The 25,068-nt window shown below is 42.5% G+C and overlaps 1 protein-coding gene across 2 annotated transcripts in view; it reads right to left on the minus strand.

The window, feature by feature from the left end:
* Positions 1-25,068, minus strand: part of FRMPD4 (FERM and PDZ domain containing 4) — a 525,749-nt gene that overhangs the window by 63,749 nt on the left and 436,932 nt on the right. For both annotated transcript variants that reach the window (XM_066249893.1, XM_066249895.1), the window contains exon 4: positions 20,584-20,686. In XM_066249893.1, the coding sequence (XP_066105990.1) occupies positions 20,584-20,686 (103 nt within the window). The remainder of the gene's footprint in view (positions 1-20,583; positions 20,687-25,068) is intronic.

The raw sequence follows: 25,068 nt of genomic DNA on the forward strand, positions 1-25,068 counted from the left end.
TATTCAGTTTTCTGTTAAGGCCAGATAGCAAATATTTTTGGCTTCGTGGGCCAGTCTCTTGCTACTACTCTAACTCTGCAGTTGTAGCACAGAAATACCCACTGACCATATGTAAATGTACAGGCGTGGCTATGTTCCAGTAAAACCCAATTTACGAGGACAGGGTTAGGGGACAGATCTGGACAGCGAGCCCCAACTTTGCAGCTCCTATACCCTCTGTGGCCCAGTTCCTTCTGCTTCTCTGGCCTCTCACGCCGCGTTCCTCTTTGCTGGACAGCGACAACCACACTGCCCTTGTTTCTCTTCCTCAAACACAACTCTCTGCCTGTTTGATACTTCCCATCGTCTTGGTCACAACTTAAATGTCACCTCCTCTTTCATCATGCTCCCTACAGTGTCCTGTTCTTCTTTGTGGCACTTACCATCATTTGTAATTATCTATGTATTTGCTTGCTTCATCTCTTACTATCCCTATTCCTCACCAGGTCATGTGCTAAACACCAACACCTGCCTTAGAGCAGTGGTCCCCAACCTTTCTTGGGCCACAGACCAGTTTAATGTCAGAAAATATTTTCATGGACCGGCCTTAGGGTCCATGAAACATTTAGGCTATTTTAGTTGCATAGTTGTAATCTGTATTAAAGATTAGAAAAAGCATGCTTTTCTTTTTAAAGTACTTTTTTTTCTGGCTAAACTAAATCACTCTCAAATCCTTATTTAGAGACAATTGTCAGTGAATGCGGGATGTAGGGCTAGAAACAAATGTTAGACCAGGGACAGGTGGTCTCTGGTATTTGATTTGATGTCTTTCTAGAAAATGTAACAGAATTTGAGCTTCTTACCCACCTTGGTTTGCTTAAGACGCTGTGAGTAGTTCGAAGGTGTGCTGAGGAACACAGGAGTGAAGTGCATGCGCGGAGCAGTGTGAGCCTCGAGGGTGATCAGTGTGCAAGGCACATGCTGAGCGCAGGGCCTCTCACTCCCATCCTCCAGCATGGGAACTAAAAGTCCCCGGGGACTGACATGCTCCGGGGCAGTCCTTAGCCAGAGCCTGACCTGTGGTGGAGGACGAGTACCAAGACTCCAGTTGCCTGCCCCTGATGGGACACCCACTAGGTGCGACCAAAAAGATATCAAGAACTCCCTGTGGATTGTGCCGAAGTTACCATGTGGGACTTTGCCTGACATTGCTTGCTTTTCTTCCTTTTCTTCCTTTCCTTCCAGGTCCCCCCATCCTAACCCTCCCAGTCACTTTTCATGGGAACTCTTCCTAGTAAGCCCCTGGATCATGGGTCCTCGTCTCATTCCAAGAGAGTGGCCAGGTGCTTCAGGAGGAAAATTGGTCTTCTCTCTGTAAATTGTCATCTCAATCCCACGTCTTTGTGGTCATAATTTGGGTAAACTTTTGTGGATGGTATATGCAGGCAAGTCCAGCTTACTTGAGAATTTTAAACAAATGCCATTCAACAATTTCTAAGTTCTGAAGAGTGGGAGGAGAGAACTCGAAGTGCTTGGAACTTGCAAATAAATAAGAAACAGAGCAGATTAAAAGTAAAACCTATGTCAAGGCCTTCCTGGGAACATTTTCTCCTTATCAAAACATATTGAAATAACGATCATTAATAAGACTCATTTATTTTAAACGAAGACTGGAAATGTTCTTTTAAAATGAAGAAATGCCAATCTGTATTAGTCTTACATAAAGATTCCTCTGAGCAGGGAGGTAATTACAGTCTGACAGACGACTAAAATAGCCCAGATTCTGTGCTCCTTTTTCCATCCAGAGGTGGGCAGATACCACTCTGAATTATAGCTTATAAAACTTGTATGAAAATAAAAGATCTACACAATCTTTAGACTACAGAAGCCTGGCAATTGCCGTCTCCTTCCCCCTCCTCCCTTCACTATCCTTTAAGCCAATGAAAACTCTTAAGTTTTCTTCTCCAAGGTAATGGACAGAATCCCTTCTTATGTTGACAGTGGTGCTGGCTGCTTTCTGCGTGCTCCACTAAATGGTTCTCAACCGCTGTTTTGCCTGGTCATCCATGTTTGACTCTGGGCTCTGCTCTTTACCGGCTGCCTAACTCTAGGAAAATACTACACTTCTTTCCTCTATAACATCATTTATAGAATTTTAAAAAACCCTTCTCTGTTAATCCACTATTTTGTGATGGTGAACGGTTCCCTTTATTCATATATGTTAATCACGGAGGAACATATAGCATGAAAATAATCGTGGCACAGAAGATGCCTTCAGCAGGTCAAATACATTTCTCACCCTACTTTATAAATAGATACCTTGCATTGCAGAAAGTCAATTTTTTAAATCTAGGCTTTGTTTGATGTCCACAAATGTAAAATTCTCAACGTTTAAACTTCATATAGCTTGGCCAGATAGCTGGTTGGGTGGAGTGTCATCCAGACAGGCAAAGGTTGCGGGTTTGATCCCGGTCAGGGCACATACAGAAACAGATCAATGTTTATGTGTGTCTCTCTTTCCCTTTCTCTCTCTCTCTCTCAAATCAATAAATTTTTAAAAAAGAAATTTTTCTCTAAAAAAATAAAATTCATATAGCAAATCACATTTATATCATTAAAAGTGGTCTGCCATTCCTGACCTGTGGTGGTGCAGTGGATAAAGCATCAACCTGGAACACTGAGGTCGCTGGTTCAAAACCCTGGGCTTGCCTGGTCAAGGCACATATGGGAGTTGATGCTTCCTGGTCCCCCACCCCTTTCTCTCTCTCTTGCTACAAATGAGGAAGTAAAATCTTAAAAAAAAAAGAAAAAGAAAGAAAAAAAGTGGTGTGCTATTCACTTCCAAGGAAAAAGGGGATGCTTTGTTTTGAACAGAATGGCTATGTCTTATTTTTCCACAATATATGACTATTTCTTCTTTATTAAAAAAAGCAAGATTTCTCCTGAGCCTGTGAGAATGATCATTTGTTAATATTGCCGGATTGCTTGACAGTTACTCAAATGAAAGTGCTACATGAGCATAGATATACTAAATACTCATAAATAGTTCTCAGAATAAAAATTTTGATGAAAATCTGTAGCTACTGAGGATTATGTGAATTATGTAAAATAGTTTTTGAATATCCTGGAGTTCTAACAAAACAAGAGAGAAAGCAGCTAGGAAGCAAAACCAAAAATCTATGGATAACATCCACAGCTAAACTAGGTGGCCACATCCTCCCACGAATGCCCAGATAGGAGCTGGTGGGGGTAAGCCATCAACAGCATCTCAGTGGGTGGTTTGGAGGGAAAGGAAAGGGGATCTGAGGGCTTGAAGACCAGAAAGACCTCGGAATTGCCCGCAGGTCCTCACAAGAAGTGCGAGTCCCATCCAGGCAGAGCGAACTGCACACATCTATCAAACACAGAATGACCGGTGCTGAAGCAGTGTGGTGGGGCGCCAGCACGCACCTCCCTGCATAACTCTGAAACTACCACTCTGATGCTAAAGGGGTGACAAAGTAGCCTCTGTACTGGCTCTCTTCTGACAAGGTGGATATAGCACATCTATTCAAAAGTGGGGAGGGGGAGGAAAATTTACAAAGAATAGAGGTAGATAGCTGCTTGCCTTATAGGTATTAAGATACATTGCAAATATAAAGGTATTAGTCCAAATCAAATGTCCAGAGAGAGAAAAAGGTGCAAAGTAGTTACTCAGCTAATTTCAATACTGTTCATAGTAAGACAATAGCCAGAAATTTTAAAAAGTTCGGTAAGTTGGAGAAGGGTGATAACATAAAGATATTAGTGTAATGACAACCACTAGAACAAAAATGTGCATCTTCCTAATTACTACATGTATATATGTGTAAACACATGATATATTGTAGTGCTCAGTATGACAGAGAGTTAAGTGAAAAAAGCAAAGTGAATATAAGTGTGTTTTAACTTACTATGCTTTCTACGAATGGAGAGGGATTGGAGTTCGTGTTCATATTAAACAATGGAAGAATGAGCCATAAAATAAAATGTAAAAATAAGTCTTATCTATATTGGAGGAAATAGAAAGAAGAGGACAGGGACAGAATTTATACTTCTTTGAATATATAGTTTGTGGATTTAACTTGGGAATCATGTAAATGTATATAATTATAAAATACAGTTGAATCAAGTCCCTAAAAGATGCTTATAAACTGTATCTGTGTATACAGTTGTTGGCATGGTTTTAGTTAAAACAGAATTAAACAAAAGAGCTATCTTTAACAACTATAAGTAAAAATAATAATAATAATTGCACTTTTGACTCCAGTTAGAGGCTGAAGGACACAGAGAGGAACTATCCTGAGTGATTTTAAAACAGCATTTTGAACATCCTTGTAAGGTATGTCATAAAGACAAACAAAACTGCAATAAAAATATTTTAAAATGTGTCCTGTAATCAGGTTTTTTGTGATACTCTTGGCATGCTGAGGCTGGTGTGTGTGTGTGTGTGTGTGTGTGTGTGTGTGTATAGTGTGGGATAAAGTTGAGAAATTATGGTGGAGTGGCTGAGATTTGGGATATACAGTTTGAGTAAAAGGAAATCAAGATTTAAGATAGGTGAGATTACCTAAAAACATTTTGTCCTGAATTTGAATCGGACATATTGGTATGAGATCATGATGTATTTTATCCTTTAAAAATGTAAACAAATGTCTTAGTTCTGTCCTCATCAATGCATACTTACATTTAGATTACTACTATTTCCCCCTAGAAGGAATCATGGCTTCTTGGAGAAATGACTGATTCCAGATGTGGAGTAACAAACACACCAGGTGAACCCTGAGCATCGTATCTTGTCAGAGATTATTAGGGTCATCAAAAGGACTCAATAGCCCTGTAGAATAGGCCCCTCCCACTTACCAAAGGTTAGACAAATTGGGCTTTAACAAGAATAATAATATCAATGAGTTTACATAATCAAATATGCTTAAATCTATGAGTTCATAATGATACTTGGGAAAAAAAACAACAACAACCTGTTTTGGTAATGTCAAAGAAACAACTCATTATTTTGAAAACTGGTTTTGAAAAGTGGTACAGAAAGGGACAGACTCAAATATTTGTCCTGCCTTTCATAAGAACTCTTCCTCAGGGTAACTGAGTAGGTTTTCTTTATAGAGTCATCCAGCTAATAACTGAAGAAGAAATGCTGGCATTAGCTCAAGACCTCTCTGTTATCCTTAATGAATTGATGGATCCTGGCAAGGATGGTCAATTATTGCTTACAGCACAGAAAGAAACACAATCAGGTACTATGTACCTATAAAGGATGAAGGTACAGAGCATCTACTCTAAGAGCTTGATCAGGCCCTCACAGGAAGTCCAGGAGGACAGATCAGGCAACAAGACATCCAGGGATGCAGTCAGTAAAATTCAGTCTCTGGGAATCTCTATAGGACAAATAACTTGTTTCTTTAACTATAAATAAATTGTTCTGAAAGATAATAATAAAAAAGAGATGGAAGAAGAAAATAGAGATTAAAAAGTATTAAAAGATATATAAAAAATCACAATATATGGACTTTATATGGATCTTGATTCAGATATACTGCAACAAGAAATTATTTTATGAGATCATGGAAGATATTTGAATACTGACTTGATATCTGATAATATTCAGAGAATATTCTTAATATATAAGGTATGATAATGCTATTGTGGAATTTTACTTTTTATTAAATATGCTTATTCCTTAAGGATATATACCAAATTATTATAGACAAAATGACGTGATATCTGAGCTTTGCTTCCATGTCATCAAAAGGTGGGAAGTATCGTGGGGATGACTGGCCATGAGTTGATGACTTGCAGCGGGGCGATAGGAACAGAGCTTGACTATCCTGTTCTCTATACTTATTACCTTGTTCAAAAGTTTTCATTAAAAATGCTTCCAAAAGAACCTGCAGCCGCAAGCAGCCAGTTGTAATGGCAGGTGCTTCCTTGGCTTGACCAGTTTAGAAATGGCCACCAGATTTCCTCTGCAGAACCAGCTTCCCCCACTCTTAGATGCTGAACACTCAGGCAGGGCTGATCCCATTTCTATCACATGACCCAGCCCCTGGCATCTCAGCACAGTCCCACCCTGGGTGGCAGTGACTCGTTTAGGAGTAGACAGTCACCATACTGGGCCAGTGAAAGCCCTGTCTCAAAAGTCGGGTTGGATTTAGTGGGAAATGGCAGTCTTTCGCCTTCTTGAGGTGTTAAGCTGGTAGTGTGCAAGTTCTGGTTCAGTGCCACACTACTTGGAGAAAGCTCTCCTGAGAAAGAAGTCAACCCAGAAAAGAGGGCTGAGCTAAGAGAGGGAGGGCCAAGTATTTCTGGCCCTCAACAACCAACGGGTCTCAATAACCAACCCCCTGGTACCTGACAAGCTTCACCCACTTCCTTTCGAGTTCCAGCAGCCAGTAGACTCACTTTCCTGCATGTGCCAGTTGGAATTATGTCTCATTTCTGCCTAAAAGGCTCTGACTGATTACAGCTATGCTACTTTTAAGACATTCTTGTATATTTGAGGGCTCAGGGGAGGGACTTACTTTATGGAGAAAAGAAACAAATTACAGTAGAAGGCGAATTTTAAGGGCCTCCCACATACTGTATTACTTTGTCAAATAATGGAGAAGAATATCTCACTGTGCTCAGGAAACACAGTACATGCAGGAAATTAAAGGCAGAGAACTGTGCATGAGTTTTAAAAAATCTTTGTACTCTTAGAAGCTTTCTCCAAACTTGGTCTTTTTTCTTATAAATCCCAAGAGAGGTTCCTTTGCTATTGTGTTTAGCTATTCAATTTTGAAATTATCAAGCTCCAAGTTACAGATACCCTGAAGTGCTCTATCAGAAAGAACATTCCAAATGTTATTTCCAGAATTCAGAGTGAGCTGATACTGTTGATTGGGTTCAACGAGTAACAGTCTGTTCCACCTCTAATACCCTTGATTTCACATTAAATATAAATGATAACACCCTGGGGTAGAGTTTCAGAGCGTGTGATGAAAACTCAGCTGACATACTTCTTGTAAGAATCCAAGAAAGCTCACCCACAAAGCAATCCCATTTACTAGACAGAGATGTAGACTATATTGTGCATAAAAATATAAACGAAACAGGAACAAGGAGCTGAAAGGGAGAGAAGGATGTTTAACAGTGATATGTTCTCACATGGGGGAAAATAACAAATCTTTTATTTTTTGGGTCCTTTGTTATTTGACCTAGAATTGGTAATGAATTTTGCCTCAGTTGTTGAAGTTGGAAATATTTAGAATGCAAAAAAGCAAAGATGTTGAAATAAAAATGAAATCTTATTTGGAATAATAACACATTATTATTGTTTCTGTCTGAATGACAAGAGGTATAATTTTTTTGTACTTTTCTGTCTAAACATATGTACCACATGGAGAAAATGAATCTATATTTAATCTTTTAAGTTGTTATCAAATGGCTTATTAACTGATTTTTAATGCCTGACTCACGATGATGTATAACTTGGCACACTTAAGAAGGCCTGATTTAAAATGTGCTGAATACTAATAAGCAAAGATGGTGAAATAAAAGTGTAATCTTATTTGGACCAAGACCGATTTGAGAGACATGAGCTCATATTTTTGTATGTGAAATAAAAAAATACCTCAGAGTGGAGAAATGGCACTCAAGAAAGTCCCCATTTTCTTTGCTTCTGCGTTTGGTGAACATTAAAAAATAAGACTAGGCGGTATGTTCAAAATTTTTCTCCATAACGCTAGTTGTAAGAAATAACCCATTTCTTTGCATTTCTAAGATATATCTCTACTTTCAACTCTTGCCCAGTTGGCTGGTGGAAAACACATTTTCAGGTATATCTTAAAAGGTCTCCCCTCTTACCTGGGTCATGCAAGGGTCCTGGTGGTCTTATACAGCTCTCAGCTTGCAGGAAAGGTCCTGTGGGTGTAAATTCACACCAGCCACTGCACACTGGCCCACTCAGTGTTTAAGGGTCCTTAGATGTCAAGTGGCAGCATGGTGTAAGACAATGCATACCACAGGTGGACACTGGGTTGACTTCCTGGCTTCATAAAGATTTGCTCAGCTGGTTTTGGGCAAATGACAGTACTCACTAATATAGTATGGAGCCTCACATTGGTCTAATCCTGTTTCTTAACTAGAAATAAGGCCAATTACCACCAATAACAAAGATGTGCTAGGATTTGATGTATGTAGCCCAGAGAGCACTAAGTAAATGGTAGCTGCTTCCCTTTTCCTTATTTTTTTAAAAGTTGTTTCAAGTGTCTCTTCTAGAAGTTTTTGTTTGCATGACAAAACTAGGTAGCAAAAGAGTGGCAAGGGATTAAAAGCTCTCTCTTTGCATTTTACTTGTTCAAAGAGTCCTTTCCTGCCTCCTCCTAAAGATTTATAAGCCAATTCGTTTTTCTAGATTCTATTTATAATTAAAAACCACTGTCTTATCATTGAGTTTATGAAAATGAGGGTCTCTGATACTACAGCATCTGGGTTCCCAGCAGGGAGAAAAAGGCTCCTGTAACTGCTCTCTCCCTGCTCCCTGCTCTGTTGCTTGGGAACAGGGACAGAACATGCCTTATTACCTCCCTCCTCTCTTCTCCCCATCTCACAGATAGTCTGCCATCTTAGAACATTCCTGCCTACTGGGGAACCATTCATCTGCAAGATTTAAGAACTGGAGCTTCTTGAGAAAAGGGTGAGATGTATCTACTACTTATCATCTAGTGTGCTTACACTGGACAGGTTTCAGAGCAAACTCCAGTGGCCCTCAGTGTGGGGAGGGCATCCTGAGTGATCAGGGAGCACCACCAGGATTTAGTGGATGGGGTCACAGATGCTAAATGTCCTCCCATTCAAGGACAGACAATGAAGAACAGTCTCACACAGAATGCCTAAGACCCCATCCCAACCTGTTGGAGAATGAAGACTCTAAAGCTATTATACACCTGAATCGACAGAGCTGGTTGGGAGACGCCATTTTGATCCATGATCTTCCCTCACCCAGATTCAGCTCTATTTTGCATTATCACACTCTTTGCCTCTTAATGACAAGGAGAGAGCACAGGGAGATTACAAAGCTTGGATGCTGAGTCAGTTAAAACAGGAAGAGGACGTTTATCTACAAGCTGACATGTAAATGAGGCACACAAGGCATAAAAACATCCCTTAAAACCCCACACAAAAGGGCAGTAAACACTGCATGTTCCCCAAGGAAAGACAGGCTATTGAATTTAATGTCAAACTAGAGGTCATCTTAAGTGGGGGCTTAAATGTTACTCTGCTTATACTGGGTATATGATCTGACACCTCATTGAGGCATGGGGCAGGTTAATTCCAGAATGGTAATTTAAACCATGTGCCAAACACCTCATTTTACATCTGTAAGTGGAGTGGGAAGGGATGTGAAGAGGTTGAGAACTGTGAAGTCAGTAGTAGTGAAGCAGAGAGCTAATACAATGATTAGGGAGGGTCAGGGAAAGCACCACAAAGTCTGTTTATTTATTGATTTTTCTATATCTCCAGTTTTCAAAAAGGATTTTAGGTGGCCAGAGTTCATAATATTTCTTTTTTTTTTTTTTTTGTATTTTTCTGAAGTTGGAAATGGGGAGGCAGTCAGACAGACACCCGCATGCGCCTGATGGGATCTACCCAGCACGCCCACCAGGGGGTGATGCTCCGCCCATCTGGGGCGTTGCTCTGTTGCAACCAGGGCCATTCTAGCACCTGAGGCAGAGGCCATGAAGCTATCCTCAGCACCCGGGCCAACTTTGCTCCAATGGAGCCTTGGCTGCAGGAGGGGAAGAGAGAGACAGAGAGGAAGGAGAGGGGGAGGGGTGGAGAAGCAGATGGGTGCTCTCCTGTGTGCCCTGGCCAGGAATCAAACCTGGGACTCCTGCATGCCAGGCCGACACTCTACCACTGAGCCAACCGGCCATGGCCCATAATATTTCTTTATCTTTACTATCATTGCTAGAAAAGAAGCCCACACCCCCGGCTTCGTTCCTCTGCTCCTATGTCCTACTCTCTTGATATCTGCACTAAGTTTCATTGGTAAAGTCGGGGTGGCCAACAACAACCTGTAGGCTATATCCAGACCATCCCCTGCTTCTGTAAATAAAGTTTAGTTGGAACATAACCACACCCACTTATTTACATATTATCTATGGCTGCTTATATCCTACAATGGTGGCATTGAGTTGCTCTGACAGAGAGCACAGCACCAGCAAAACCTAAAATATTTACTCTGTGGTCCTTTGCAGAAAAAGTTTTCTGACCCCTGATGGAGGTCATTCCTCACTTAAACACCATCTCACCCGGGCACAAGCCAGTAACTCCTGAATCCTTCCACAACCCCTTTGCCCATACAACAACACTGAAGTCACACTTGTACCAGCCACCACCTCATCACATTGCTGCACACCTGTATGGTCCCCCAAGTCAAGGTCAGTGACAATCATTGTTGGCTTCTTTGCAAACCTTGAGTGTCAGGACTTTTTAATCGTACCTCAAAGTTATATTTATCTTAAAACACTAGATTCCTACCCAGTTTTCTCTCTAGTTTTGATTGAACACCAGGGTTTGTGCTCCAATCCACTACTCTGCAACTTTAAGAGCAATAACTGACACAATAACCTAACTGATTACAGTCACAGAGTGCGTTCACATTTACTATCTCAATGGGATCCTTAGATAAAGGCTTAGAAGTGCAAATTCTTAGTTACATTTATAGACTAGGAGACCAAGACCCTGAGACTTGAGCAACTTGTTCACAATCATTCTGCTCTGGTGATGATGACCTTGATAAAAACAATAATAACTTACATTTATTAAGAGCTTATCATGTGTTCTTACTCTGGTAAGAGCTCTACTCACTGTGGTTTATCTAATTCTTACAAAACTGTAGCAGGTAGGTCTTCATTATATAGGTCAAGAAATGGAGGATTATATAAATTAAGCCCTTGCCTAAGGTCATACACAGCCAACCCATTGCAGAGGTAGAATCTGAATTCTGACTTTTCTCATTTCTATGCCACATCTTTTCACCGAGTAGCAGGATCATATTTTGAAATATTCACGGATGCTCCCCTCCCACTCCCATTTCTTTGTTCCATTTGAGCAGGCCTATTTTTTGGCCCATTTGTTCGACCATACCACACAACACTCATTGCCTCAGGAGAGGGCTGTTATAAAGAAGAGTAATAGCTAGGTTCTAGGAACGAAGGACAAAAACTATAGGCTAGGAAAGGTATTCAATAAATCAGAGTAAAACTGCCTCCTTTCCAGAATGGGGCTTTGTCAAGAGGACGGAGAGAAGCAGTGACTCAGGGCAAGCCGAAGAGCCTGGAAGAGAGCAGGCAGCCCTTGACCCCTTTCAGAAGCTCATCCCCCAGGAAGAATCAACTGGGAACCATCAAATATGGCTGTGGAATCAAAGAGCGCAGCAACCTGTGCTTTCTTTCCTAGTCTAAATCTTGGGAAAATGGTCTCAATAAATTAAAAAAACATTGAAATCATATCAAGCATCTTCTCTGACCATAATATTATGAACTAGAAATCAATCACATGTGAAAAATACTGAAAAACACTCAAACATACAGAGACTAAATAACATGTCATTAAAAATGATGCTTCAATGCCACGGACCAGTGTGGCTAGTAATTATCTAGGTCCTGAGTGAGAATGGTACAGAATGAAGAAATAAACTCAAAGAGAAAAAGGATGTTATCAGGAGGCCTCTGCAATGCCTTTGGCTTGCAAGAAAGAGTCTCCACCCCCAAACTGCTTTATTTACAGGGCAGAGTAAAGTCATCAGCAAATCATACAGATCTTTAAAACAAAGCCACATTTCCAAAACAACCCAAGAATTTTCCCAAGTGCAACAAACCCTTCACCTTACATAATATCTTAACTTCACAAAACAAAGAATAAAAAGAAAAAACAATCTTGAGAAAATGGCAAGGTCCCGAAGGGAATTGGTGCTAGACATTATCTTATGTCCCAGGACAACTCAGAAAGCACAAATGCACCCAAGATGACAGAGAAGTGGGTAAGGAGGGTTGACAATGGTGAACAGGGACTGACGCCAAGAAATCTCAGTAAATTCTAGTGAAATGGATGATGGGGCCAAAGAGTAGGTACGTTTCCTCTTTCTCAACACTTTCTTCAGTTAATCCAACACCCCTAAATGTAGACTCAGTACTAGAGAAAACGGGATGAACTGGCCATACACTAGGTCAGGGATCTGACATCAAATATGGATTATTATACTTAGTAGATAACTAATGATACATTTCTTGCACCTCTGAATGTATGACCTGAGATTCCTGGCTACCCCACCTACCCGTTGTGTTCTTCTGTGAAAGAGGTTCTGCCTTTGAGCTCCCAAGTCTCTTCTACTCAGATCTCTAGGAAGTAAGGATCATACTTGAGTTCTGGACACATTCTGACTACAGGTGTAAAAATATGTTTTTCGGGTCTTTTCAGCTACTTATTAAAAGAGCATGGGATAATTTATAAATCTATAGTTCTAAAGGATTAATAGAACATGGCATAAGGACAATAATTATCTTCTTCCATTTTTTTCGTAATACAATGAAGATGTTAAGACATTCAGTAATGTCAACCACATGAGATCATTGAAAACTTGCTCTAGTTTAAATTTTTTTTCTGGTTCTTCAATCATCAACATTCATTTTCCACACATCAGTTGCGTAAAGGCATCTCTAGTAATGGAGAGATTTAATGGAAGAGTGGGAGATGGTCATTAACAAACTCTAAGGGACGTGGAAATAATCTGGGTGAAGCCGTTTTTATTAATTTTCATCATTATATGTCATTATAACCTTTATGAACAATGAACTCCAATCCCTTTTCCTATTTCATCCTTATTAGAATGTTTTTGCACACATTCTATTTTCTAGAATCACTGACCTCTTTCTCCCCCGACTCTGTAATTTGCAATTGTCAGAAAACATGTACACTGCAAGTGTGTATTAGGTGAGACCACAATCTGTAGTGTCAGCACACCAAGGGGCTGTTCTTTTGTGTTTTCACTGAAATTGCTCGCTGGTCTTACTATAATAAGGCCTTATTATATCATACATCATCATGCATATTTCATGTGCCGGATGCTTGGTAGATGTTCTTTGTTATTTTACTAAGCAGCACCACCATGCATCTAAGCCCAGCTGAAATTAGACAGAAAGGTGACCTTCTTAATAAATTCTTTTGCAGACACGGAAGCCCTGGAACATGATCCGACTTGACTTTCCATTATAATTCTGATGAGGAGGGACTGATACAAAGACAGACATGCTGAGATCTAATTTTTAAATGGGTCCCTTCTACATGGTTTATTTTGCACTTATTAAATTTGCCAGCCCTGACTGGATAGCTTGGTTGGAACCGTTAGAGTATCATCCCAATACACCAAGGTTGTGGGTTCAATCCCCCGTAAGAGCACATACAGGAACAGATTGATGTTTCTGTTTCTCTCCCCTTTATCTCTCTCTAAAATCAATCAATCAATCACTAAAAAAAAGCTTGCCAATTCGCCACTGACCGCCACAAGCAGTTAGTCCTACTAAACTCAAGGCAACTGCTTGACAAGCCTGAGATAGGAGACAGGCTATATGTGAATAATCAAAAAGCAGAATTATAGGTTGTGGGTGCTAAAACCCAGGTTCTAGAAACAGCGGTTCTCAACCCCCGCCGGGGTCGCCTAAAGCCAGCGGAAAATACATAATGCATATCAGGTATTTACATTCCGAATCATAACTGTAGCAAAATTACAGTTATGAAGTAGCCACCAAAATTATTTTTTGGTTTGGGGTAACCGCAACATGAGGAACTGTATTGCAGGGTCACAGCATTAGAAAGGTTAAGAACCACTGCTCTAGAGCCCAATTACAGATCTGTTGTTTGCTGGCCCACCAGGTAAGGACTTGATTTGCCAGGTAGCAGGCTTGTCCCCTTTGGACCACCAGGTCCCAGTAATTTTGTACTGGCTTTCCTCCACCACCCATTGCATGCCTCTCCACTCTTTTTGATCAAGTGCTCAGGCTGGACAAGTGCTTCAACTTCTCCCAGCCTTGGTTTCCACTCTCTAATTCAGGTGTGATAAACAGTCCTCACCCGCAGGGCGGCTACAAGGAAACAGGCAATGAGCAGGTTGGGAGCGCGTACTCAGGGGCCAGACTGGGTTTCACCCCACTGCTAACTGGTTATGGGATCTCGGGCACGTCCTTTAACCTTTCTGTGACTCAGTTTCCTCATCTTTAATCAGAGGTAACCATTGTCTCCATTCACTATTGTGAGGATTCAAAGAGTTAACACACAAAAAGTACTCAGGACAGGGCCTAAGAAGTATCACACTAAGTATTAGCTGGTCTTAACACTAAGGAATGAAAATGTTTAGCAGAAGGGTTAGCATATAATGAAGACTTAATCTATGTTCATTCTTATTATTTTTATCCATTGGGATGCCATCAATAGTATTCTATTTTTTCCTGAAGTGTCAAAAAAGTAACCCTTAAAAGTTATATACAAAGGTTTGACCTTGATTGTGGCAGTGAGTTGGCTCATTTCTTTTGCAAAAACTCTTTGTAGAATTGTTAGAAAAAGCCCTTCTGGTTTTAAAGTGGAATTTGCACATTGCTGGGCATGTGTTTATATGTATTAGTTACTTAGGTAAAAGGAATGTCATTGAAAATTAGTGGTTTTGTCCTTTGTGATTTAAAGTAATGATTAGTAATTTATCATTTATTCTTATTTCTTATTATGGTTACTTTTTTATCAGAAGAACCCTACTGCTCCCCAGAAATATTCTCCGATCCCAGGGTATTAGTATAGAAGAGCCGATAGATGTGGGCAACCCTCTGCACGTGTGGCCATAGCTATAGCACGGATCATGAATCAGATAAGCAGAAATAATTGACTTGGGTAACGAGAGCAGACAGCTGGAGGGACAGCTAGCTGCCCTGGTGCCCAGGATGGGAGGAGGACTGGTTTCAGGTCAACCCTCGTGCTTTCTTACTACGGGGTGGGCAGGCCTCAGCTTCCACTCCATGATCAAGTTACTCACATACTTGGCCACCTTCAGACAGAGACGAAGGGAGAGAAAAGGGCCAGCAGTTTCCGAGTCCGCTGCCAGGGCTCTAGCACTGGGACTGGCATTCGGGAGGGGGCCCCTGAAACATCCCAATATTATATGCAAAACTGTATACATATGTAGATTTTTCTGGGTGGAGGAATGAGTCCATGTTATGTATTTATCGGATTCTCACAATGGACCTCTAATCCCCAAAAGATAGTGCCTTCAGTCTAACATGAGCCTGCAGATTTCATTGCTACTCTGAAGGGCAATTGAGGAAGGCCAGGAGCAAATTTGAGGTTTGGGTTCAGGACAGCAATCCGGGCAATGATAGTTCTATATTTTCAGGTTGGAAAGTGAGCATCCATTAGGAGGGTCTGGGGTCTGCAGGAACAAAGGGAGGATCTATTCACAACCCTCTCTCCACGCACAAACCTGCCCTCCCACTTAGGGTCAGTGGCGATCCTTTACCACCACTTCTGTGTTCCTCACATCACGTCTGTCCCCACGGAGCATTCCTGCTGAGCCCTGCCCTCCCTGCCGTGAACTGGATCCTGTTTTAGGTATACATCCATCCCCAGTGCCTTATATGACATTTGCTTAATAATGGTTGAAGTAAAATAAATTTAATTGGGGTGGCTAGCCTTGGGGGGTGGGGCATGATTCAACATGTCTGTGAGTAGTAATTATGCTCCATAGTTTTTTTTTCCTTTTTTTATAGTGACAGAGAGAGAGTTAGAGAGAGAGGGGGGGAGCTAGGGACAGACAGAAAGGAACAGAGAGAGATAAGAAGCATCAATCATCAGTTTTTCATTGCAACATCGTAGTTGTTCTTTGATTGCCTTCTCATATGTGCCTTGACTGTGGGGCTACAGCAGATGGAGTAACCCTTTTCTTGAGCCAGCGACCTTGGGTCCAAGCTGGTGAGCTTTGCTCAAACCAGATGAGCCCGCACTCAAGCTGGCGACCTCGGGGTCTTGAACCTGGGTCCTCTGCATCCCAGTCCGACGCTCTATCCACTGAGCCATTGCCCGGTCAGTCCATAGTTTTTAAATACAAAATTTTGGTGACTTTCTTAAGTTAATTTGTTTAATTGTAAAAAGCCAAGTATCCTTGGGGGGAGGGATAGTTTATTTATTTATTTAGTCCTTAGATATTTCCAAAGAAGAAAGCTATGGTAATTTGCGAAGGATGTGAACTGTTCAAAGATTTTGCTGTTCAGCCACTATAACGTATGCTCTCATACTTAGTTTCTAAGAAGTAACTTAGAAAACTAGGAGATAAACAGAACTCATCACATTTCCATGCAGCAATTACAGCTCTTTTGGAGGGTACATGTGAAAACTCGACCGTGGTTACTACAGCAGTAAATTGGTCTCCAGGAAGCTCTTTCAGTTTCTCAAGAAAAAATATTCTATAATAGAGCAACCAAATAAGAAAACTAATCCACAAAGAAACACGAATGTATCTGGAAACAAAAAATGATTCATGAGCAAATGCTGCAATGGGAGAAAAGGGGACCAAACAAGACTGACCCGCTTAGGCAAGTAAATGGGTATGCCAACTTTTACAGAGAGAATTTTACAGTGCTATTCAAATGATGAGCGCTTCTCTGAATTTCCTTCGTGGCTAAGAAAATGCGATATTTATCTTGTGCAAGATATAGACAATGAAATATGGCTGAGAAGCCCAAAACAAAAGAGATTATTTTATAAGTGAAATTTCTAAGTAAGCACACATGGAGTAGACAGATGACCAAACTGATGAGAAGGCACAAGACATTTTTCTAATGCGTGAACTTTTTCATTAGTGAGAAATACATTATTTCAAAATTCTGGTTTTAATGAGTGTGGAGGGATCGGTGACAGAAGTGCAAGCCCGCTTCATGTCATCTCTGACATTTGCAGTGTATTGTACTTAGATTCATTTGCTTAAAATAAAGTACCTCGCTGCTTTTATAAAGATACATCTGCTTCCCTGATTAAATGAGAGTATGTTTAAGAATCACATGTTCATCATAGCAACAGCATCCAGGGTCTATGTGTTCCTGTCACTAGCAAAACTGCTTTAAACCTGACAATTCCCCCAAGTGTCCAATGAGAGGACTTGTCTGTCTTAAGGAGGTCCAACTTGAGTAGATGTCACTATTCATAGCAGCACAGACTGTGGGCTCCCTGAAAGCTGGCTTTGGGTCATTCATCCCTGTGCATCGGGTGCCTAGCTCTGTGTCCTGTGCACATAGGTGCCTAACAAATGTATTCTTAGGCATAGATTCATCAGGTGACATTCAAACTTGAAGAACTTAGAGCTGAAGAGAGCTGGGGGACACCATCTGACTCTGTAGTTGTCAAAGAGTGTTCTTCAGAGCCCACTCCTCACTCAACACATCGTTACTGAGCACCTCCTAAGAGCCAGGCATTCAGCAAGGTCACAGCAGGGGGCAGTACATACAAGGTCTCTCTTCTCGGGGAACTTGGAATCCACATCACCTGATTCTACAGGAAGCTATATTCCAGATTTAAATTGTGTCCTTGTCACCTATCAGTGAGACTCTGGCAAAGAGACACTCAGACTACATTCTCAAATGAGCTGCAAACAAGTGGGATCCCTCAGAACTTTCTAGAAGGAGGCACAATGTGATTGGCTACTGCCAGTCTCCACCTCCTGTTTTTCCCCTCTCTTTCCCCAGTCTACAGAAGAAGGCCAGAAAGGGTGGGAGAGAGACTGTGGCGTTGTGGGAAGGGCTGTGATCCGGTGAGAGTCCACTTCCTGCCCTCTGTGTTAAGGTCACATGGACATCTGGAAGAGTAACTGGTCTTGTTGGAGCCTTATCAAAGAGATCTGGTCAGGAAATCTTCCCAGACCCCCCCCCCTCCCCGTGCATTGCTGTGTGATGGCAGGGGTGCTCCTCCGGGGCCTCCTCTCCTGCCACCAAAGAACTCACACATGAGCTTCACAGGGCGGTCGGCAGGGAAGCTCCAGTGACATGAAGGGAGTGGACAGCCAATGCCTGTCGGAGGAGCAGCCACAGTCCCCCGGGAGGGAGAGGGCTCTAAGTGCGGGAGTGACCGAGGAGCCGTCAGCCTTCTCTCCGCCGCCCCCCCCCCCCCCCCCCCCCCCCCCCGCCTGAGCTCCAACCCACAAGGGCCAGGCTCTGAGAAGGCAAGGAGAGTTTTCTATGCCTGCAGCATTTCATGATGTTTAAAAAGCATGCATGTTTTCCATTTCAATCCCCTTTAAAACACTGCAGTCTCTTTGTCAGGTATGTGGGGATGTTGCCCTAATCAAATCCCGTTTTGAGAGACATTGTTTGTGTATATTATTTGGCAGTTTTATCTAAATTTGGCTTACTCAAAGAAAAGGCAGTCAGTTACTCTAACATCTCCTAAAGCAGGGCTTGACAAGCCCTTTTGTAAAGGGCCAGATAGTAAAGATTTCAGTCTCTGTGGGCCACCAGTCTGTCACGAGGACTCAACTCTGAGACTATAGAGAAAACATTCTTAGGCAAGATGGAAATGAGCGGGTGTGGCCGTTTTCCAATAAAACTTTACTTACGGACTCTGAGATTTGAATTTCATAGGATTTTCACATGTCACAAAACATTCCTCTTTGATTTTTTCCAACTCTTCAAAATGGTAAGAACCATTCTTAGCTCACGGGCTGTGCAGAAACAGGTGGCAAGCTGGCCGGACTGGGAGCGAGCTGTCATTCACAGCCCCTCTTGTAATTGGTTCATTTATTCAACAAATATTCATTCAGCTCTATTATTACACATTAAGTCCTACAGAGACTTCGGGTTACACAGGTGCCATTTTCTTCCATAATGCATCAAACCAGAAGAAAAAAAGTTTTGTTTTGTATTATTATTTTTGGAATAAAAATCTTTCTAAAGGCTCCTCCTGTAATCACGTTTTAGGGGCCTTTACTCCGCTCTGTCCTGCAGTGGGCATTTCTGCCATAGCCAATGCAGCCTCAGATATGTCATTTCTATTGTCATCCGCAGGCCCCAAAATCAATAGGACTAGTCACAGAGGCATGTGCCATGGGAAAACAGAATGACTGTGTGACCTGCCAACAGGCCCAAACATAGCACTCAAGGATGCCAGCCAGCAGACTAAGAGCCCGCCTGGATGAGGTACATTCCCGCTGACAGCCACACACATCTGAAGAGCAAAGTGGTTCCAAACGGTAACAGCGTAGCTTGCTCCCAAAGCCGCTGCTGACTGCTGTATTCCTAGTCCACAGGAAGACGAGGTGTTCCTAGGTCTTGCTTGCAAAGCAGGGCAAAGCTGACACAAGCCTCAGTGCCCAGTCCCGTGTAGCAACACCCTTAGGGACCTGGATACCCCATGAACACAGGCATGGCTGTGCAGCCAGCTGTGAAGCCTCCATCGTTAGATCTGGACGAAGGTAGGACGGCTCACTGTTCAGGGACTGAGGGGTTTCCCAAGATGTGGGCCTTTCCATGTTAAAACTGGTATGCTGGTCATCCTACAAGCTAGCTTCCTCGCTTTCTATTTTTCTATCTTTTTGTCCTTTTCCAAGTCTGCCAAGGATGCAGGACCATTCAGTGCTTCCCTGTGAAGCAGAAGCTGAACTAGGCTTAGGACAGGAACTACCTCCAGAAAGCCCAGAAATATTCCATGTGATGTGGGTCCCAAAGTGCAGATGTACTTTTGGTTATAAGAGAGCAGAAATAGCAGAAGAGCCCTTTCCCAGTGTACAGTGTTCTGAATGAGCGTGTCCCTTACTCCAATAGGAACAGGTTTGTTTGGGAAATGTCCAAAGATCCGTTTGGCCCTAAATGCACTGAACAAGTGTAACTCCTGTAGGCTTCTAAGAAAATTCTTGACCAACACTTTAACACCACATAAAATATATTTTCTGGTGCCCATTAAAAATATCACATAACAAATTACATCCACGATAAAACGAAAGCCATCAACCAAACACATTTTTAAACTAAACTGTCTTAGCTTTGACCTAATTATCCTTTTGCTTCGGTTGATGGCTTCAAAATTCAGTAATGAATTACTCAGTCAAGTATAAAAAAAAATCAGTGAACTTTATGTTTTTGTTTCCATGGGACTGTGTATATGAAATTACTCATCACTTAATCTGAAACTGGGCATTGCATTTTGAACTCCTTGATTATGGAACAATAGTGCGTTAGTAATTTTGGAAGGAACCCCCCCCCCCACACACACAATGCAACCTTTGGATATAGTGGCAGAAACAGGAGTCAAAAACAATGTCAGCTGAAGTATAGGCACCCTGAATGTTCACAGAGTGAGAGATTCTGTGCTTTGTGTTTATGGACCATGTGTCTTTAAGGTAGATGTCAGTGTCACCAGCATTTTCAAGGTGAATGCATGGGCCTGTGTGTCTGTGTCTGCCCCAAACTGGCCCCCGGGAACCCCCTCGGCTGCCGCATGAGGCCTCAGCGCTATGTCGCAGCCTTCTCGGCAGGACTGAGCACGGGAGGCTGAGCCACTCACCTGACCAGGTCGATGACCCGCTCCCTCGGTGCGGCGCTGACCGGCTCATCATTAATCATTACGATCTGATCTCCCGGGATGAGCTTGCCTTCCGAGGGGCCTCCTGCAGACAAATGAAAGTGAGGCGCAGGTGAGAAGACAATCGCTACTCTCATCATCGATGGCCTCCTCTTCCAATCATGATTCACTGGGAGCAAACAATGTTTTCAGCAAAAAGAAAACCAGTCCTACCTGGGCATTCTCTACGTCTGTCCTTCTCAACCCCGGCTGCACAGTAGAAAGAACCAGGGACATCTGGATAAGCCAGAGACCCAGGCTGCACCCTGGCCAATTAAAACAGAACCTTTGGAGGTGACACTCACTTATCAACATTTCTCTAAAACTTTCCAGGCAAGGCTGAGGCTCAGCAGCCTAGCGGCGCTTCTAACATTTTAACGGGCACAGAGTCACCCGGGGACCTCGTTAGCCTGCAGAATGAGTCAGTCAGTAGGCTGGGAGGCGTGTGGGGGCAACAGAATGCATTTTTCAGAAGCTCCCAGGGGATGCTCATGCCACGGGTCCACTGACCGAACTGCGTTTCGAGGCCCCTAAAATATGGTATTCCCCCAACAGGTAGCTGATCAGTTGTGTTGATGCTCTGCAGCCGAAGCTGCAGCCACCTGGGCACACCGGAGCGGAACAACGGTGCCTTTGTTCACCTTTTACAACGAGGAGGCCCACACACTGAGCACTGGGAGGCAGCCCAGTGCCAGGGCATTAGGGAGGCCTTACAGGACTCGGCCCGTGTTGTGTGCTTTGGGGGTGGTGTAAGATAGTAGGGGTTTGCCCTCAGGAGGTCGGGGTGATTCTGTCTGAGCATCTCACAGCTGGGGCTGGTTAAAGGAGCAGCAGTCACTGTGCTGCTGGGAGACGAGGCTGTCTGGTCATGGCTGTGGTGTGGACTAGGCTTGGATGTTTATGTGTGTGCTCACGCATGATTATGGAGGACTCTTGTGCTAGTCTTGATCCATCACTGTCACACCTGGTCTTGTCGGATGTGGGTGTTCACTGACATCATTCATGGTCAACAGGAGAACACCCAGGTCCAGCTGCAAGTGCCTGCCAGCTACCAGGACTGGGGGCTGCTTTTCTCCCTTCCAGCTGTTTTTCCAAGGAGGAGGCAGGGAACTACTTTCGATGTGTGTTTATTAAGCACCAGGCAGTGGGTGGAATGTTTCGCCTAGTAACCTCACTGAATACCGTAATCCCTTCTACCTAATGAGAGAACTGAGGCTCGCGCAGTTATAGGGTGAGCTGCAAGGACAGGACTGGGTCTCAGCTTAGGTCTGTGGACCCTTCCAGGTTCAGAGTGGCCAGCATCCCTTTTGAAATTGCTTCTATAATTCAAAAGCTGGTCACTGCCAGGTCTGTTGACACATAAACTAAAGCCATAGTTACATGCAACACACATCTATATAAAGGAAAATCGATAAACAAATATTCTACTTACCTGCAATATCCTCACACGTCTAATGGGATGACTTTTCAAATAATGATACAGTGCTACAATGTTATCTTTATTTCCAGAGGTCTGTGACAGGGTAATAGGAGCAGCAGAAACATTATGTTTCAAATGTTATCACTATTACTTTATTTAGTAATGAAGGTGAACACTTCACATGCAGAACATGGAACTCAAAGCAATTCAGTTGCTCTCTGGCCATCCAGACACATGATATAAGTGTCGCCCAAGCTGGAGCATACACTTAACTCCTCTCCGGGGAGTAAGAGAAAGGGGAACCCTAACATTCCCCATACCAGTGATGAAAAAACAGTGACTTCAAGATGTGGGAACTGACAGTCTGTGTTTGCACACAGAGGACTCTGAAAATCGCGGGGGAGGCTTGTTTGGTTCGAACTGCAAGCAATCATTCCAATTCACTCAAACAAATGGTTAAAAACCAAACGCTGGTCAAATACAGAAAGATTTTCAGAATAATTGTTTGAGTGAGAGATGTTAACAACCCTGATGCAAAAAGTACTTGCAGATTAATAGGACATACTCTTATATTTGACCTATGTCATTTAATTGAATGGAGATATTCTTGCTCAATCAAGTGACTTGAATAAAAAATTCTGCAGGAAGAAACATATAATCCCTTCCGAAATATAAAGTAGCAGCACACACATCAGAGAACTGTCGCCTGCCCTCTAAGCAGAAAGTTGGGCTGCCAGGGCACAGGAAACCTGGCCACACAGCTGAAATAATTTGGGACTTCGGGAGAGTCATTTTTGTGATAGACACAGTTGATTTGGCCAGTATTTTCACTCATAAAAATGGCTGGAAACAGTACTCTCTGACCTCTGTTTTCACTTTTTTCTACTGTTCCGAAAATTGTCTAATAGTAGGTGTTAGGGCCTGAAGCTAAGGAGAGCTGAGGGCAAGCAAGGGTTGAAGGAACAGCGAGGTAATATAAGAAATTGAAAAACAAGACTTGAAATCTCCAGTCAGCTCCCAGGAAGACACGTACTTGAGAGAACCTCATAGCCAAAGAAGTTAAAATATAACACCATCACCAAACAGCATGCCAAATGTGATACCGCTTAGGAAAGAACACGGGCATACCCACGTAGAATACTGTGCGTATGTATCGATGCATAGCATGTGTGCATGTATGCACGCAATTGTCTGCTATATGCATGCTTTCTGTGTATACATTCATAATGCTCAACTTCCAGGAGTGGGACCTCAGGTGATCTGTTTTTTCATTTTCTCCCTATACTATCTAGGTACATTGTGTATTTTTTAGAAACCGTATATATTATTTTATCATCAAAAGCAGCAAATCTTTTTTATTTGGAGGACAAAACTCTCAATTTAGTCAAGCTCAACAAGCCCACAAAGGGAGCTAAAGTGTGATCGGTGGCTTGGCGAAATGGAAAGTGCAGCAGACAGAGGAAGAAGGGGCTACGGGGAGGCAACGGCAGGAGTGACGCGGAAACTTCCCTCTCTGCCTGAGTCCACAGCGGCTGACTGTTCTGTGAGGCTTGTCCTGAAGCATATTATGTCAAATAATAAAATATAAAAAAATTAAATCAACTTAAAAATCGATCCTAGCTCACTAGTTGGCTTTCATTTCCCTTAACTGACAGACTCAGCTGGCCAAATATCGTAGAGTTTAATCAGCAGCATCAACATCATCATCATTATGGAATAAGTATGTACCTGGCCCTCTTCTAACGTATCTCATGCTGTCCCTCACCCTGTAAGGTGAAGATATTGTTATAACCCTCATGATCCAGATGATGGAGGGAAATTGCATCACAGTGAAATGCAGGGGAGTGCACAAGGAAGCTAAAAAATCTAATAAGGGGCAGAGGCAGGAATCAAATCCATCAAACCCAGGCACTCTGATGCCCCGGGCTGTGCTCTTTACTGCTCAACTCTGTTATTTACTGGCAGAATCCCAGAAGCAGCACAGAACATGGCTTCTTTTGGTCTGAAGACAAATCCCATACAAGTCAATTAAAATAAGTACATAAATATGCAGAATAAATGAATAATAAAAAAGCCTTGTTTCTAAAAAGGACAAAGGCAGCCCACTGTAGGCAAATACAACATAAAATTCACCTGTGTCTACAGTGGAACAGCCATGCACTCCAATGAGAATGACTGAGGTGAAGTCCGTTAATTACCCAGCCATCCTGTAGAGTGTAAGAGGTCTGCCACACACTGTATCAGTCAGTGTTTACTATATGACAGAGCCCCCGAAACTCAGTACGGTGTGCAGTAATCACTTATTCTCATGCTGATGGGGCTTTAGGAGGACTGTTGGTGCAGGCCAGGTTCAGCTGGGCCTTTCTGTGTCACGCTGCAGATTGAGATGTGCTGAGCTCTATGCTGTAGGCTGGCTGCCCCAAGTGTTCATTTTGGGGCTTAGGCTGAAGGGGCAGCAGTCACTTGAGGGAAATTCTTATGGCAGAAACCAAAGAAACAAGCTCAAGTATATTTCAAGTCTTTGCCTGTCATCTATGCTAATATGCTATTGGCTGAAGTCAGTCAGCTGGTCTAGCTTCACAGCCATGGGTAAGAAACTACCTTCTGCCTCTAGTGGGAAGGGAGGGGAGTGCATCTTTGCAAAAGAATCCAGCAACACCAATGACTAAATCCTATAGTAAATAAATAGCACTTCCTGATTTTCTTCACTGAGGAGTTCATCACTAAGCTTACTGAAATACAGTCAAGTACCTGCCTCTTGTTATTTCTATTCACACATTAAGAAGTGGGTCATTTCCATGGTTACAAATGAAGGTTTGGTGTTTTCCTAAGTCAAGCTATATAATGTATTTAGCTGTCTAAAGTGTGTTTTCAGAGCAATTTCTGTCCCTCTGGTAGTCTGACTTTATATAGGTGTTGGGAAAATCCAACTAGCCTTCTCATCCTGTAATGGAACAGCATGAAATTAGGAAAATAAACAGCAGCCATTCTGTCAGAGGCATGATGGA

The sequence above is a fragment of the Saccopteryx bilineata genome, chromosome X (assembly GCF_036850765.1).
Source record: "Saccopteryx bilineata isolate mSacBil1 chromosome X, mSacBil1_pri_phased_curated, whole genome shotgun sequence".
Taxonomy (NCBI): domain Eukaryota; kingdom Metazoa; phylum Chordata; class Mammalia; order Chiroptera; family Emballonuridae; genus Saccopteryx; species Saccopteryx bilineata.